The sequence below is a fragment of the Corapipo altera genome, unplaced genomic scaffold, assembly GCF_003945725.1.
Source record: "Corapipo altera isolate COAL_440 unplaced genomic scaffold, ASM394572v1 57, whole genome shotgun sequence".
Classification (NCBI taxonomy): Eukaryota; Metazoa; Chordata; class Aves; order Passeriformes; family Pipridae; genus Corapipo; species Corapipo altera.
In genome coordinates, this window is record NW_020884905.1 from 3,778,394 (window position 1) to 3,795,705 (window position 17,312).

The window sequence follows — 17,312 nt, forward strand, 5'->3', positions numbered from 1 at the left end:
GTTTCTTAATATGTTTTTAAAATAACATGGGCAGAGCAATAACAGCTGCTTTTTAAATAGACTAGGTGACCCAAAAGTGTCCATTCAATGATTCTTGTTTAATTTTCTTTTGGTATTGTTTGACCAAACTGGTCACAGAACTCCTTGAGGTGTAGAAGACTTTGACTGAGGTAGTACGTTATTAAGAAGTACAAAATGTTTGTATTTTATAAGCTCTTCTTGGATATCTGATTTAAAAAAAAAAAGCTTTTATTGGAGTTTCTTTAAAAAATTAAGAATTTTACCACAGAGTTCAGTGTCTTCAGAGTTTCACACCATGTCTTCAAAACCTTTTGCACAGCACTGAACACATGTAGGACTGGTTTCTGATGGAGTTTCTGGGCAAGGCATCACATAAATATTTAGTAATACGGATTTTGCCAGTGAAAATACAAAAAGAAAGGGAAAAAGAGAAAGAGTTATCTCTTCCACTATTAATTAGAAACATCTTTCTTGGTGGTTTGAAGTGATCCAGTACCTTTCTATTGATTCGTGGCATGTTAAGAAGGTGCAATGAACTGTCTAGACATTTGAGAACACATGCACCTTGAAGAGCTCACAGGCTAAGGTGAGATAGAAGAGTGTCCAGGGCAAGGGGATCACTTAGGATTCAGCCTATATATAGTGTAACTATAGCCACAGTGGGGGCACTGTAGCAGAAATGGCATTTTGTTGAGAAATTGCTGTAGACAGAGTAGGGATGAGGATCTTCCACTGCAGTGCTGTGGATGGAGGCTGCCATGGCAGGAGTGAAGAGGATGGGAGCATGGATGTGACAGCAGAAAGCTCAACAAGGCAGAGATAAAGAGAGGGGTGGTGTCATGCTGTAAGTGTTGAACTTGTGCTTGTGTCAATGTCATAAGCTCATAACACCTTAGAGTCCTGCTAAACCTTTCAATCTCTGAAGTAGGAGTGGAGAGAGGCATTTGGGTGCCTCTGGTGCATAGTAGAAGTCTGAGCTTTTACTTGGGCTCCACAGTTCAAACCACTTTTCCTCACATAAACACCTCTCACCTCTCTGGTGAGCTGTTTTGATCATGTCTACCTTGCTTGGGCTGAGATTTCCGTGATACCCCACTGACTGCTGTTATGCAAGGTAAAACCCCTATGCTTGGCAGCTAGATTGTTGGCAAAAAGACCTTGAATGCTGGTAACTGCCCAACAGTTTGCTAGAAAAACTTTGCAAGGACTAGGAAAAAGTCTCCCATAATAGATACCACTGTTGTGTATCATCAAGCGCTGACAGTGATGTTGGGGCAGTCACAAATATAAGGGGGGAAATAGTTATGCTGTGAGGAGTCTGTTAATTTTGTACAACTTCTCAGTAGGAACAGTCACATTCAGACTAGGCTACCCAGCTGTTCCTCAGCAGTGCTCGTTCTGAGGCAGAAGTGAATTATGAAAAATACGATGACCAAGAAGGGCCTAAGCAGTTTTTGAGGAGCTCTGTGGGGTTTTTTTCAGTCTGGAAGCCCAAGTTAGTGCTGAGGACCCTGTTATGCAAACAAGTGTAGTGTATATACTTGTATATATGCTAAGGAAATAAAATTTGCACTCTTATTAGCAAGATAAGGACTGCAAAAGATATAACTGGGCTACTTTGGTAAACTGAGATTACAGTATTTTTTTTGCTTTGTAAGAAAACATAACCCCAGAACAAGATAAGCTGTTTAAACTATTAAATATAATTATTAGTAATTAGCAGTGATTACAGCTGAAAATTCACAAGAATTAACAAAAGTTTTTTAATAGTCGTGAATTAATAGTGGTTCTAAACACCTTTTCCTTTCTACTTTCACCTTGCCGTTTCTAGACAGTATAACAAAGCAGGAACCTTATAAAACAAATAATTTCACCTTCTCTCTTATTTTCAGCTGACAGAATTACTTTGGCTCTATAGCTGATACTGTAAAACAGTTTCTGTAGCTAAAAACATACCTGTTTGGTATTTCAAGTCTCTGTCCTCCCACTAGAATTGAGAGGACTAACACCCTCCAGTTTCCAAAAATGAGGTATTGTATTCTTTAGAGGCAGAAAATGGAGAGAAATGTGGTTTGTGGTAATCTGTGGTACTTAGTGTTTTCTTTTGGAAATGCATAAATACCACTGGGTCTTCTGCTGGAGAGGCCAAGTGGTGACAAAGATGGCAGCGGTGGGCAGAAGATGGCAGTGCCTGGCCTTCCTGCAGGCAGCAGTCACTCCCCAGCTGCTGATGGGGAGAAATACTCGTTCTTTAAAGCAGCTTGAGTTTAGTACAAATACGGATTTAATCAGTTTTCCAACAAGTTTTAATCCGCTTAACAAAGAGGAGGAGGACGGAGATGCCCTTGGTGTCCCCAGAGGTGTGCCTGTGGTTTTTGGTATCTGTACCACTGTGGGAATGAGCAACACAGTCAATCATTCTGCATATGTAAGCAACTGCTTTCTCATTGGCATGGGAGCACAGCCAGCTGTTTGCCAGCTTTTTTGCAAGTTCTTGAGTAGTGGACACCTTCAGATGTCTGTCAAACCTGAGACCAGGTCTTGGCGTTCGTTTTACAGTGATGGTGAACTTTTCAAGGGGAAATGAAGAAAATTAAAAAATAAAAAAAAATCCTAACTTGTTCTTTTGGAAATATTTTCAACAGTAATGGGTGCCTAATTTTCAATTTAGTGTCTAACTTTCATGAAGTTAGTTTGCCAGAAGAATCTATGTTTAATGGTAAACTGATGTCTGCTTGCCATTATAGAAGAATCATGCAATGGACTATACATGGTCTCAGATCTCCTTTCAAATTCTTTAGCAGGATACAGAATTAATTCTGAATTACCTGTATGCTCACTTCTATTTACCACCACTCAGATTGGTGGTTGTGTCCGTGTTTGCTCCCTCTATACCTTTTTGGGAAAGAACTGTGGTTGTCTATCAGGGAATCTGCCTATCACCCATTATTGTGGGACATCAGCTTCTCTGCTCAGTCTGTGGTAGATCATCTCTTGCACACTAAATTACTTTCTATAATGTGGGATGAACTATCAAGCTAAATAATGACTGCTTAAACAGCTTATTAGATGCTGTAAAAACACTGTGATATCAGTTGCAAGTTGTTGTATGCTAAAAACTGACAGGCTGTCATGCATTTGGTGAGGGTTTTGTCCAACATGGGACCCTTTCTAGAGGGGCAGCACCAGGATACAAGGAGCTGAGCAGGAAGGGCTTCCAGAGACCACGGACTGGTAGCTTCAAAGCCACCTATAAAGGGTTGCCTCACTTTTGTGATGTTCACTTTCTTGAGATCATTTACCCTATATATCCTTCTAGTCCCTGAAGACAGGCATTTTCTTTCCCTAGTGTATGTTAAAATTTCTTTTGGAATTTCTTCCATGAACTAGTGTAGTGCTTCCTTGTGTTTCTGGATTTTTTTTCCTCCTGGTTTTTGTTTGTTTAGTTTTATTTGTGTTGCAGGCTAGATTTATGCCCCTAATAGAATCAGCAGATAAGATTTTGTACTCTAAGCCAACTTTGTAGGCTACCATCTAGAAACCAGAAATCGGAGTTTGCTTTGCAATTCTTTTTATCTCCTTGTTCTCCAACTCTCAGCTTAGTGGTTTGACCTTTTGCATAAGCTATTTTTCATCAACATTTGCCAAGGTTTTCTTAAACACTTTAGCAGTGCTTTGCAAGCATAGAGCACAAATGTTAACTATTTCATCGTTTATATTCTCTCTGCTCTGTTGACTGATTTCTGTGGAAGTAGATTAGTCTGTAGTCTTGAGTCAAGAGGTCTGAATGCTAAAAGTCATAATATATATAAAAATTACTTTTGATTCGCTGTTTCAAATTCCAGGAAGTATTCACATATTTCTGTGTTTCTCTGTAGGTCACATTACATTTGAATCCAATTTCGTCAGTGCATATTCACCAGAAGCCTTTGGTGTTTCTTCTCAACTCTCCTTTGCCTTTGGTCTGGAAGCTAAAAACAGAAAGACTGGCACCTGGAATCCGAAGAGTTTTCTTCGTAAGTATACACCGTCCTCTGGCCTGCTCTCTACCATAGCTACTTGTCACACAGGACATGGAGTTAATGGCATTCATTTGGAAGTTTTTCAAGCTTACATTAAAAAAAAACAAGTTAACAGTAGATCAAGTTTCATTGTAGGGCTCTGGGGAACAGTTAGGTGGTAGGGCAAAGCAGTTTGGAAAAAGTAGCCAATTACTTGTTATGTGAATTCAAGGAAAAGAAAGCAAAACTGCTTTTTCAGAATCTGCACATTGTGTGGTTAATACTAACAGCCATTTTAGTTCAAAAGCTGTGAGGTTACAAGATTGCCAGTCCTGATTGGAAGTCTAATAGTACCGTAATGCAAAAAGCCTCAAAGCAACAAGAAATATTAAGGGTGGGCACTTGTTGTGTGGTCTGTGACCAAAACAAAACTTTGTATATATTGAGCTCAATATGTACAGTTACAGCTTATGTCTCTGGTGAAGCTTGGTCTATTGAAATGACCAAGCTAAGCCCAGAATGAAATCATTTTTATTTCTCAGAAAGACTGGAGCAATGCTTGTAATGTAAGATCCAAATATTACCTAGTATTTGTAAATCATGTCCTTACAGTTTGCCAGGACATTTGAGTTTGCTGTTTGTAGTGAAACAGACAAGTTGTTTGGATTAAATTTTTAATGTGTGACATCATGTCTAATCATGAGTCATCTTTATGAAAGTTGCAGCTTTTACTTTATTCAACTCTAATTGCAGAACTAAACTTGATTATATTTAGCTGTATCCTTATAGGGCTTAATTTTTCTCCTCCAGCACAGCTGACAGTGGTAGACAAGACTGTTTCTGCAGTACCCGGTGGGAATGTAATGGTGTCACTGTGCATCAGCAGGACAGGAAGATGGGCAATGCTGCAGCACTGGGAAGGGGCACTGCTCTCTCAGTTGACCTAATGTGGTGGTGACGCTGTTAAGCGCACCAGGAGGTCTATCACTTGGTGGATACCATAAGCTGTCTGGGATTGTTTTTCTTTTTCCTGTCATCAAGGTACAAGAGAAAGAGTACCCTTGGTATTTTGAACTTTGAAGGACTCTGTCCTGTTTCCAGTACAGTTTGTTACTGATTGGTGCAAAGAGCATGGGCTTGTTTGTACTCTAAAGTATTCACAATCTTAGGTTTTTCATTACTGTTTTGGAGACTCTTCACTGTTATCTTCTTGTTGACCATTCCTGTCGTATGTCCTTAATGCAACAAGTACAGTTCAGGTCTGCTCAGGAAACAACTGAGGAACAACGTCCTGAACAACAGTGTGGTAAGAGTCCTCATTCCTCTCCGGGCCGAAAGAACAGCATCTTTCATCAGTTAATAAAATCTTGGACCTACTTTCAGTTTAATTTTGATCTTCTCTTACAATTACTACATCATCGCTCCCATTTCATATCAACTAGCTTGTATTCAGCTAGTTTGTGTTCTTCCTCCTCACCCAGGATTTTCCCTCTGCCCTTACCTTGCTCTGGGAGTGGAAAGGTGCTCCGCTGAGAGCCATCCATTTCTACTCAGTGCACTGCACAGGTGTTCAGACTGTGATCATGCTGAGCTTGCTTGGTTTGGCTCAGCAGGGCTTCAACTGCCTGCATTAAGGCATAGGAACAATAGGAATGTGTCCCTAAGGCTTTGACTGCCTAAACTGTACCCTTAGATAAGTGTTTGCTTCAGAAAACTGTTTCAGGCTCTTCTGGTTACAAAAACAGGCTTGAAAATGTGAGCAGCGACCCCTCAGAATTCATGCCAAACAAGAAGTTGCCTGAACTCAAGAATTACCACAGTAAACTTAGCCACTGATGGTGCTGGAAGGAGTGACTGTTTCTCAGGTGGGACAGGACCTGGTAAATGCCACAGGTTTACTGCTGTGTTGGTGCAACTCAAATACCTCCTCTCAATACTCTATCTTAGTCTCTGCTGGTCATGGTAAGGGCTGAAAGTTGTGGTGCCTCATGACATCCTACCAGCATGCAGCAGTGGCACTGGGATAATGCTGCTGAGCAGATGTGGGAGCTCACCTATTTGTTGCAAGGAGTTAACCGGCTCTCAGTATTGACCCATCCCTAATCACATTTAAACATCTGAATAGCTCTCCATAACCATTTTGGATCTCCTTAAGTGCCATATGATTTATGTATTTGTCCTTCCACCATGTTAAGGTTTCTATTTTTCTTTTTTATAAAGAGGTCAAAGAATCAGATTGCAGAATGCCAGGGTACTGATCCACCATTACCTCTCCCAGTTTAGTCCCTGTGGTCCCTCTCCCTCCAAAACTACATTCTCTGTGTTTTCTCTCTAAGGCAATATTTTTGCTGCAAACAGAAGCTAACTTCAGTCTCTTATTAGGACTCATCAGCCTTCCCACTTTTCATGACCGAATTTTTGAGTAGGTAGGGCAGCTTGGGATGGTAAACCATGAGGGTTACCGGGTGAACAACTTTGTGTGGTCGTCATCTGTTGCTATTCCACAATTCCACTCTGCTCACAAGGACAAATGCATTGATTTCCCAAAAGCTTTCTGAAAAAAGAGCACAGAATCACACAGAAAACATGGGAAATGCTGAGGAAGCCCTAGTTGCACCTGTAGACGAGTGCAGTATGCCAAGTAGAAATCAAGGGCTCCAGTTTTCCACAGAACTGTTTGCCTGTGTTGTGCCATGCCTGTTTCCAATCCCTGGGACTGCCTCTGTCCTAGAAGAGCTTTTCCCTTTGCTGATTCAAGGGTTCTTGTTTCACGTGAGTTGTGGGACAAAGGGACATTCTGCTTCTACTCTAGTAGCAGAGAGGCTCCCTGCCTCTGTGCCAGAGCCTTCAGTAAGTTCCAAAGAATTGAGCCTGGAGGGTAAAGAGCAACTCCAAGGACTGCAGAGTGCAGATCATGCTTCCTTGGCCCTTGTTTAATACTGCTTGGCTCTGTCTTGTTCATTCTCCTTAAATATGTAGCCAAGCCAAAAAACGGGAGTATTGTGAATCGCAGAAGATTTCAAATTTGAAAAACCTTTTCTAATGCCCGTGAATTCTATGCTCAAACCAGAAATCTGTGGCACGCATACCATAGGAGTGTCATAACTATTGTGTCTGTCTCTATGGAAGCCTCAGGCAGGATATTCTTTGACTTTCCAACTTTTCCTTCAGACTTACCAAACAATACATTCATTCACAATTTTATTAATGTACTGTATGTAAAATATGAATTAAATTTGTTTCATTGATTGAGCCCTAGTTAGAAAGGCAAGTATTGTTTGAAATGACAACTTCTGGGACTTGCTGCTGATAAAGACCACGCTGCTAGAGCCAGGTCAAAGTTTGTAGTTAAAGGATCATGTAACTATTAGTGAAGTCGTAGCTCTTTATTTCTTTTTAATACTAACTACTTTTTCCTTGTAAAGCATCATAATAAAGTTCTTAAACTGTTCTAGGAAGATGTGTTTTGAATAAATAACTAAATAAATATTACAAGTTAATTGTACTAAAAATTCAAAGGTTATTTCTAACAGAGAAGATGACTCCAGGGTATGAGCAGATAATGAACTGGAGCACTCTGAAGTGCTGTCAGTACCACTGTACTGGTGGGGAAACTAAGGCATATTGAGCTTAAAGGATGATTGTATTGGAGCTTAGGGCTGTGTTTTCATGTCCTCATAAGGAGGATGGTCTGGTGCGTTTGCTCTGTGAATTCATTGTTTGAGTTTCCACTAAAGCTAAGCTGTCTCAGATTGCTTTATTTAGGGGAAAGGATGAAAAGATTTAAAGCTTGTGTCAGCACATATCCAAAAGACTAGGAAAATACAATACTACTGAGTTAGGCTGGAGTTTAACTTCTTATCACATAGTTCAAGCTTGGTTTTTTGCCTTGGGCCTGGTTCTCCATAAGTTAAGAAGTTCAAAATGAATGTGGGAGAAAATCCAGCCTTTGGGTGTGTACGGTTATGATATAGGGGGAAGCACAAAATACCTTCTTGATAAACATTTTTCAGTATAAAAATATAGATTTGGTGTATACATGTGGCTTTGCACTTATTTTTATCATGTAATGCACATAGTTTCTCTCAGCCCAGTGACTTGTCACATGCTTTATCTTCATGGAGACAGCTCATGGTTTCATTTTTATGAAATGTCTACTGGTGGCTAAACCTCACAGTGGAATAAATTAACATTAAAATTAAGTAGCATGTCCCAAACAAACCAAAGTTTGTGTTTGGTTACCATCCGGATTTTTTGAATGTCATGTTTTGAAGAGTTATTTCCAGAAGTATGGCACTGAATGGAAGCCCAGTGATGCTTACAGAGTGACAGTACTTTGGAGGAAGCCATCATGACAGGGCATGGGTGCTAAAGGAACTTGCTCTTTACTAATCTGTTGCCTGTGTTGTCATTTTGCTTCTCGAGGTGCTTTCCTCATCTATAAATCAGAAAGAACACTAGTGAAGAGTCTTAAATAAAAATTTGGGCGTCTTGAAAAAACCTGACAAAAATTCTTCTGTGTGTTTAAGAGAGAGAGAGAGAGAAAAGAATGGATGGTGACTATCTAGTGTGATGTTAGCAGTACATTTGGCATGGACAGGTTTATTTTCAAACTCTGCATGAGTTGTTTCTATATTGACAGGTGAAGAAGTTGCTGAGAAATTATTGTAATTTTAGTAAAGTAAGTCTTGAGTTTATTCTCATAATGTTAAAAATAAACATACCTTAGTATCATGGCATTTCAGTCCAAAAATACCTGAAATGGGTTAGTGCATGAACTCTGCCTGACCTAAGTAATTGAAAATCATCACTTCAATTACCAGTACATCTAGTCATATTAATCTGATTGTATATTTTTACATGTCACAAAAATACAACAGTTTGGGAACAGGCATTTTCTGTTCAGGTCTTCCTGGGCTCATTGCTCTAAAGAGTAGCGCATGGGTGGTAAGCTCCATTCAGTTCAGCAAGGGAGAATACTTAGCAACTGTGCTAAATTTTTTTTTACCTCAGCAGGGAATAAATGCCAAAATTATATTGTAAAGGGGGGGTGGGAGAGGAAGTTGAAGGACATCTTCACTGGTGACTAGACTGGTTAGGTTACGACAGATCACAATTTTACATAAATTAGGCAACACCTGTAGAAAATGCTTTTGCCTGTGATCTTGTTGCAGGTCAGTCTTGGAGAAAAACATTACCAGACCTCTCCCACCACCCCACTTTTAAGTTTTCATACAGCAAAATAATTTCCTTCCTTCCCATCAAGTCGTCATTTCTCTCCTTCCCTAAAGCCGGTTTATTGCGAACATGTCTTGGCAGGAAACCAGGAGTTTTATGAAACTTCACAGAAAGAGGGTTTTATAGGTGCTACTCAGCAAGTAATTTTTTTCTTTAGATTTGGTAGCTTTCTCAATTGCTTTTATAGCCTAGGAATGTCTTGACTCAGCAAGCTAAAATAGTGAGAATTAAATCAATGAAAGAAAGGACCCAATCCTTTGTGATTTCCTGACAGAAATCACTGTTAAAATAGATCCAAAAAACCCTTAAATGTCTGCATATGTGATTTTATATGATATATGATTTAAGGAGTAATGCTTCAGCTTTTTCTCTGAGTTAGTTATTCAGGCAATTGAATGAGTAAGAGTTATGGATGAGAAAGCACTTATGCAAGCAAATTAGCTTACTCACAAGAACTTCTTTAATAGGACTGAATGTGTGTGTTAAATTAGCAAAATGGAGAAAGCAAGAGCAGTAACGATAAATAGAAAACCAGATCACATGCTCTTGTCTTGAGATTTGAAGATAAAGTCTTTATAGAAGACTAAGTGTTAGAATGAAGATTTTAATTATTAGTAATTTCTGTATTTTTAAGAATTAAAAAGCCATGTTCTTATTACTTCAGCCAATAGCTGGTTTATTCCTTTCACTTCATGAAAATATGGTTCACATATTTTGGGTCACTGCCACCAAACCACAGGCTGTTCTATGGTTTGTACTAGATTTGGATGACTGACAAAACTCACTGAAAAACAAGTGCTATTTGTTTTCCTGTGCCTAGTATTTAACAGGAAATCAGGAGGCTAAATTTCCAATCACTGGTTAAACAGACCCAGATGTGAACAGAAAGCTCTGCTAGGAGAAGAGTGAGGAAGGATAGGAAATGCATGACTAGTGAGAAATTTGGTATAAATAGTGACCTTTCACTATTCCATGTAAAACCAGTAGATTTTCAGCGTTGTGTAAAGTGTGAAGAGGAATTTAAAAGGACGTTTACGTTTCTGTAGAATCATGGGGTTATTTTTTATAAATCTGCATGGTTCTTCTACTCAGGAGCTGGAAATAATCCTGTAGTTGCCCTTTTCCACTTGGAAAAGTTCATATTCTCCTCTCCCCTCCTCACACCATTTCCCTGCCTTTTGAAAAAATGTGAAAATTATCACTATGTGTCTAATTAAAAGCAGTGTTTAGTAAATGTAACTCTTACTGTGCTTTTTGCATTAGTAATTTTCCCTCTAGACTTTGTCTCCTGGTCTGATTCAACTAGTGCACAATACTACTTCTCTAAAGTCTGTATAACTGGGTTTGCTCCTAGAAATATTAGGGGGACCTCAGGCTACATATAGTGGTGGTTCTTACATTCTTGGAAGAAGAGAGGAAGAATTCTGTCAGCAGTAGGGATGGCTGAAAATGACAGAGTGGTAAATACATGCTTGAAAGCAGTGCATTGCCTGCATTCGGTAAAAGGAGTTTAAGATTATACAATAACCCCAGTAAGGCATCTTTAAATATCTAGGGGGGTGGGGTTTTTTTTTTCATTCAAAGCTTGCTTCAGGCAGCTGTTACAGAAGAGAAGGGATATTTCTGGCTTAGGAAGCAAGATACAGTATGTGAAATGAATATGCAGTGTATGGTAAAAAGTTTCTATATGTGTGATGTCCCAAAATAGTGAAATTTTATGATGTATAGGTGTCCTGTGCTTTCACTGTAATCACTTTGGTTTGGGCAGAAATATTTCAAAAATACCAACTTGCCAGTAAATTTCAGAGAAAACAAGGCAGGTTCATGTGATGTCGTAGTTTCTTCTTTCTTGGGACTTCAAAGTCCTGTGCTTTTTTCAGAGCCTGGTTTGCCAAGTTCCTACTTGATCCCATGTAATCTAAGACATTTTTCAAAACTCAGGTTTTGTTGCTTGGTGTTTCAGCTTTGAGAGTCGGCTATCTTCATTGGTCATCACTGCCAACAAACCTTTGTGTTAGGAGTGTGGATAGGCCAGATCTGGATGATGCTGCACTTTGTATCTCCTGCTGGTCTTTCTCATTACTGCCTCTGACTGATCCTGAGTGTTCCTCCTTCTGGTCCTTCTAGGAGCCCAGACCCATCACTTTCAGAACCAAGATGGCTGGTAGTCAGGGAGACTTGGGCTTTAAGTTAATCTAGGCTTCAAGAGTAAGGGAAGAAAGAATATTCTGGAATCTATTGGTTGAGATCCCAAACCCATCTTGCAGCAGACTGAAGGGCCTGGAACAGGCATCTGTGATAGTCTTCTGTATGGTCATGGCTCCTTCCATTCTTTGCTTGCTTTCTGTTGATGATTACAGTATGTTGTATGTGGATTTATGACCAACAGAAGATACATTTTTGCCTTTTGGAATACCTGATATTTCATCCATGGCGTTACTTTTCCTCTGTAAGGGAAGCAAAGCACATCAAAGTACAGTATCAAAAAACACCGGCTGAGTCTGATCCCCATGTGGGCTTCTCTGAAAGTTGGTTCAAGTTTTTTAATTTTATTCTGAGCCAATTTACTCCTCTCCTATGTGTTCCACCGCAGGTCTCATATTGTATAGCTCAGATAAAAATATGAAGGATACTGCTTTTTTCTGCTACTATATTTGCCTATATCTTGGCTTTAGGGGTGGATTAGTTGCTTAGTTGTGCTGGAGGACCCTCGGTGAGTAGTGGTGTAGCTGTTGCTGTGAGGGGAGGGATTGGTTCATGCTGTGTGGCTGTGGACACTTAACTTTGTGTTCTGGGTCTTCTCCCAGAGCTGCCTCCCTCTCTCTCTCAAGGCTTAAATTATGGACTTGCTTCCTACTTGGGAGTTCTGGATTATAACTATGTTAAATACTTAAAATGTCATAAAACAAACAAAGTAAATATCCCGCCTGGATCAGATTCAAATAAAAAAAGGCAATAAACATTTAAAAGGAAAGAAGGAAATAGGTAAAATAAGAAACAGAATATGCTATTTTTATGAGTGCAATATTCACACTCACCAGTGTACATAGTTGAGATGGCTCAGGTTTGGTTCTAAGTGCTGTTCCCTCTGATGGATTGTAACTGGAAAGTTTTCTTAGGGGACATATAAAGGTTTTATTTCCCCCCCACCTCCTTCAGCATGAGGGGTATGTGTTTCCTTGCCTTGGTACGGTGCAAAGAAAATTTCACTTCTTATTTTCCCCAGTCGTCAGCAGGGCAGTAGTGTATGTAACCAAATGTGTTCCTAAATACGTTTTGTTCTTTGATGGAATACTCAGGTTTGGGTAGCAAGTTTTCAAAATACTGTACTTGCTCCTCATTCCCTCTGACTGCAGAAGATCCCTTTGAACCATGGTCCTTGCTGTGGTTAATGGCTGTGGCCAGTATCTTTTGGTCTTGCAAACGGATTTTCCATGTCCAGTTTGGAAGTTTACTCATTTAGCCTCAGAAATGTCACAGGGCGTATGGTGAACTCAGCAGCAGAAGATGTTTCTGGTGCAGTCACTTTTCATGTCCTCACAACTGGAAGAAATAGAGCTGGGGCATTTTTTCCACTCAGCACCCTCAGAAAGTAACCGCTGCAGGAGATGAAGGGAGGAGATAAAAGTGTCTGTGGCAGCAGTTTCTTAATCACCAAGTCAAACTGTATAATTAGTACTCAGATAAAAATTAATATATTCCCAAATATTTAAAGCATTATTTGGTTTTAATGCTCTGGGTTATGCTAAGCATGTTCAAGTTGCTTTTAATTTGTTCTGAAGAGTAAGTAGTTAATGTTCAAGGCAGGTGTTGAAACAGTGATGCTTGCCTTTTTTGGAAGGGTCCGTTGAATTCTTTCCAAAAAAAATAACGTGTTTGGCTCACTTAACCTTGCCTTAGGTCTGTGTAGTAAAAATCCCAACATTGGCAGGCATAGCAGAACGCTGCAGTCCTTTCTAAAACCTGGTTAGCGGAACCAGCATTTCAAATTTCACAGACTTTAGTATGTGATTAAAAAAATAAATTATTATAAGCTTCATGTTTATTTAAAGGTGTTTACTATGTGATCACTTAGTGAGGATGCTTATACCAGACTTCTTAGTTGCTCTGCTTTCTGTCTGTCAGTTCCTCCCTCACAGGACTTGGTAACTTTGGTAGGATCTGTCCCTCAGGAAGACATTTGTCATGCTGCAGGATGATGAAAAAGGTTTTCAAGTTTTAATTAGTAATAAATGCAAACCCAGGTGTTTTCTGAGGAGGAAAGCTGTTTTGTTAGCAAACATTTAACTATCTCAAATGAAAAATACAGTGAAAATGCATTATTGCAAGGTAATGAATTTCTTTGGTCATTATTTAGAAGGAATAATATTTTCTCTTATGCTGTCCTCAAATGTCTTAAAAGATACCCTGATGCTGCTTTACTCTTATGCTGACCATAAAAAATACCAGAAACATTGTGTAAATGAAAACTAACTACTATACTATATTGGATAAACTGTAGTATTTTTGAGGTAGTTAAGGAGGCTTGTTTCTGCGGGCGGAATGCCAACATCTATTCAATATTCCTCCAAATAATCACCAGTTAAGTCCTTAAATCCTGCAATTTTCATGCATGGGAGATTTTTCTAGTTAGGCTAAAGCTCTACAAAAATATCCCACATGTCTCTGATATAAAAGGCAGCATTGCTAAGAGGTGCTCTGTATGCTATTTGGCATGACCTGGCTTATGCTGTGTCAGTGTCATCCTCTGAGACTGTGTGCTTTTAATTTATGCAGAATTCAATGTGTTAGGAGCACTGTAGAGATGTCCCATAAAATCAATCCCGCAGCTTCTAAGTGGTGAAAGTACAGTGAATGCTAGTATTGTAGTTTTGGGGGCAGTGGATGTACTCTAGTAGTAGAATTTGCTGTCTTATATGAGAAGTATGAGAGTATTGAGAGAATGTGGTGTAGCCTGTGTTACACTGAGTAAAGACTTCTTTTTCATTTGAAGGAAGTGTTTTATGGTAGTCATATGAAAAACAAGAAATAAGGAAGATTATTCAGAATCAAAACAGATTTTAGTTTAAACTTTGAAAATTATTGTGGCAAAAGGTTTCCTAAGTTGTTTTTTGTGACAGGTGTGGTCAAATTGAACTCTGAATTACCTGGGCTTTCTCTTAGAGGAGAATATGTGATATTTGCATAATAAATACTAGCTGGAAGCACGGGGAAGAACTTGGAAATTCTTTCCATATGCCAAAAGATGTAATTTATGTGTCTACTTTGACAAATATTTTTGTAGGTGCTAAACAAATTGGTATGTATCACCCTGAAATAGTGCTGGGAACAATAGCTCCAGGGGAGGTAATAGTTGGTTGCCGTTGGGTAATTTCTGTAATTGGAACCTGACTTCAGATAATTTCTGTAAAATAATTAGTTTTATAAAAGACTTAAGAGATACTTATGACCATTACCTGTTGTAATGTGTAAATAGTACTCTGGGCAGAAATTGTTATGGTGTATTTTTCCCTCTTCCAGTCATCAGTAGTTTAGGATTTTCAGTTGGATTAAAAAAAATACACTTTTGTTCCACCAAAGAAATCTGAGTTAATAGAAAGATGGGAAAAGTGAATGGGGAGGAGAACAACAGAGTGACTTTGACTCCTTCCTGAGGTGCTCTGAGGACAACAGAAGAATATAATGGTACTTCTTTCATAAAACCTTGTCTACTACAGTGGTCTGGAAGTAGGGGCTGTGTGTTATATCTGAACAAGCTACAGGGCATACATCCAAAGCGATCTTCACTGATGCTTTCACACCTGAAAGCTTATTCATCTTGCTGTGCTTTCACTCAAGTACGTATTATTCTTGGCTTGATGGTTTTAGATCTTAGTGAAAGTGTTCATTGAAGGGCCAGTCTGGATAGGGCATGTAGGCCCCAGTCTGTCAGCACCTTGAAGGAAGAGACAGTAAAGTATATGGATGGGTGATGGCTCCTGAGGTTGGGCAGATGAAGGAATGCTGCTGTTTCAGTATTTGCTGTAGGGACCTCTTGAGAGCTGACAAATGTCTTGGAATTGTTGAGACAGGCGAGTCAAAAGGTTGCTGTTGGGATGATGTTGCATTGTAGTAAATCTGGAATGACTTGTTTATCTCTCAAGACCATCACAAGTTGAAGCAGGTCCCAGTCTGAAAGAGAGTCTGACCCTCTGCCGCCTTCTGTTCTTGAATGATGCTATTGCCACTTCAGTGAAGTTGTATTTGAAAATCTTAGGCTTTCCTGTAGAACCTGTTACACTTCTACTTACTGTTTTTCCATTTTGACTGTTTTAAATGACATTTTAGCTTTAAATGACATTTAATCAAGATCTCAGTTAATGTAACCTATTTTTAAGAATTTTTCTGAAGATGTATGACTCATCTGCATTATGTATTAGACTAAAATATTTCCTTACTTCCTGTAAATAAAGTTTACAGGAAGTAAATATTTTCCCTTTCTTTTAGCCTTTCTCTTTCCTTACCCTGTGTTTATGGGCTGGTCTTTATGTGTCACTGATCTTGGACTCATGTTCTGTCTGATTTGGGAGTTACTTTAGTAGCTCCCAGTTTTATTGAGCTTTGTATTCTTATCTGCCTTCATTTCCTCAGATCATCATCTTATTCTCTCCTGCTTAGTTTTCCTATTGTCTTCCACCCCTCTCTTTGCGCCCCCCCCAGTTTATATCCCCTTGCAGCACTGTGGTTCCACTTCTGCAGCAGGATGATTTCAGAGAGTGGCTCAGAGCCCTCTGTTAGTCAGCCATGTACACCCTACCCAGGCTCACGGGCACTTCATTTTGCAAGAACAGCTCAGAAAAAGGAATCATTATGCAGATGTTAAAACGTGTGACATTTAGGCAATAAGCCATAATCACCCTCCAGTTTGAGTGTGACAGATTACATTCCTTAAACTTGGTACTTGTCTGGGTGGTTAAATGTACTCCATTAAAAATATGTTTTTATTCCCATCAGGTGTCTTTAGGTTCCGTTGTTCAGTTTGAGAAGGGAAATTTCTCCTTGTCAGCAGAAACAGAAGAAAAGTTTTTTCCTGAGAAGAATGAACATCTGCTACAGTGGGCCCAGAAGGAATATGGAGCAGTAACATCTTTCACTGAACTTAAAATATCAAGAAACATCTATATTAAAGTGGGAGAAGGTAAACCAAAACAAACCCAACAAAATTGATAGATACTTCTGGATATTGTGTTGCTGTAGTATTATTTCACGTTTTTTTGTATATTAATCATTAAACATACCTCTCATTTTCCAAGAGATGTGATAAGAAAGGGGAAGGCAGAGAGATAAGAACAAGTCTAAAAACAAGACCTTGGATTTAGGCAACTTGTAGTGGATTCTGATGCCATAATTTTATGCTCATAAATGTGGATGCAATTGCTCAGAATCTTAAAAGAGTCAAAACTTTGCCTTTTAAATGGAATCAGCTACTCACAGTGATTGGGTGCATTCATCTGAAGAACTGAGACCTTGACGTAGGGGGTAATTTCCAAAAATACCTGAGTGATATTTTTTTTCAATATTTGCTTGTATAAGGATCCAGGCTACTTTGGGCAAAGAATTACTGCTTTCCTCACCAAAATAAGTTGCCTCAGTCTATCCTTGTGTGTTTTCATCCCAAGGAGAAAGATTTCCTGTCCCTGTGAGCCACATGCCAGATTTGTCAGGTGGCCTAATGCAGGTGGGAGAGGACTCCAGCTCCTCAGGGACAGTACAGGCCCATATTAGGGTAGGGTTCGGGCTGTAGCTCTGCAGGTGAGCAGTATTGGAAAATATAACAATATGAGCCTCTGCAGCAATATTTCTATAGGAAGTCCTGTGTAGCTGAACTAGCTGGCTAAGAAAAAAACCAAAAACAAACCAGCTAAAAACTCTCTGTGGAGAAAACATTCTTTCCTAAGAACCTGTATCTGATCATTTGATTTCCTGACATATGAGGCTTGCCCCCCAAATCAGAACATGCCTGTGTTGGTTTTTTCCAAATCCTGCCAAATTTGTAGAGGATTCCTCTGTGTG

The 17,312-nt window shown here is 39.3% G+C and overlaps 1 protein-coding gene across 5 annotated transcripts in view; it reads left to right on the forward strand.

The window, feature by feature from the left end:
- The window catches only part of TGFBR3 (transforming growth factor beta receptor 3), a 140,043-nt gene that overhangs the window by 86,784 nt on the left and 35,947 nt on the right, over nucleotides 1-17,312 (forward strand). For all 5 annotated transcript variants that reach the window (XM_027651849.1, XM_027651851.1, XM_027651852.1 and 2 more), the window contains 2 exons: nucleotides 3,900-4,037; nucleotides 16,254-16,437. In XM_027651849.1, the coding sequence (XP_027507650.1) occupies nucleotides 3,900-4,037; nucleotides 16,254-16,437 (322 nt within the window). The remainder of the gene's footprint in view (nucleotides 1-3,899; nucleotides 4,038-16,253; nucleotides 16,438-17,312) is intronic.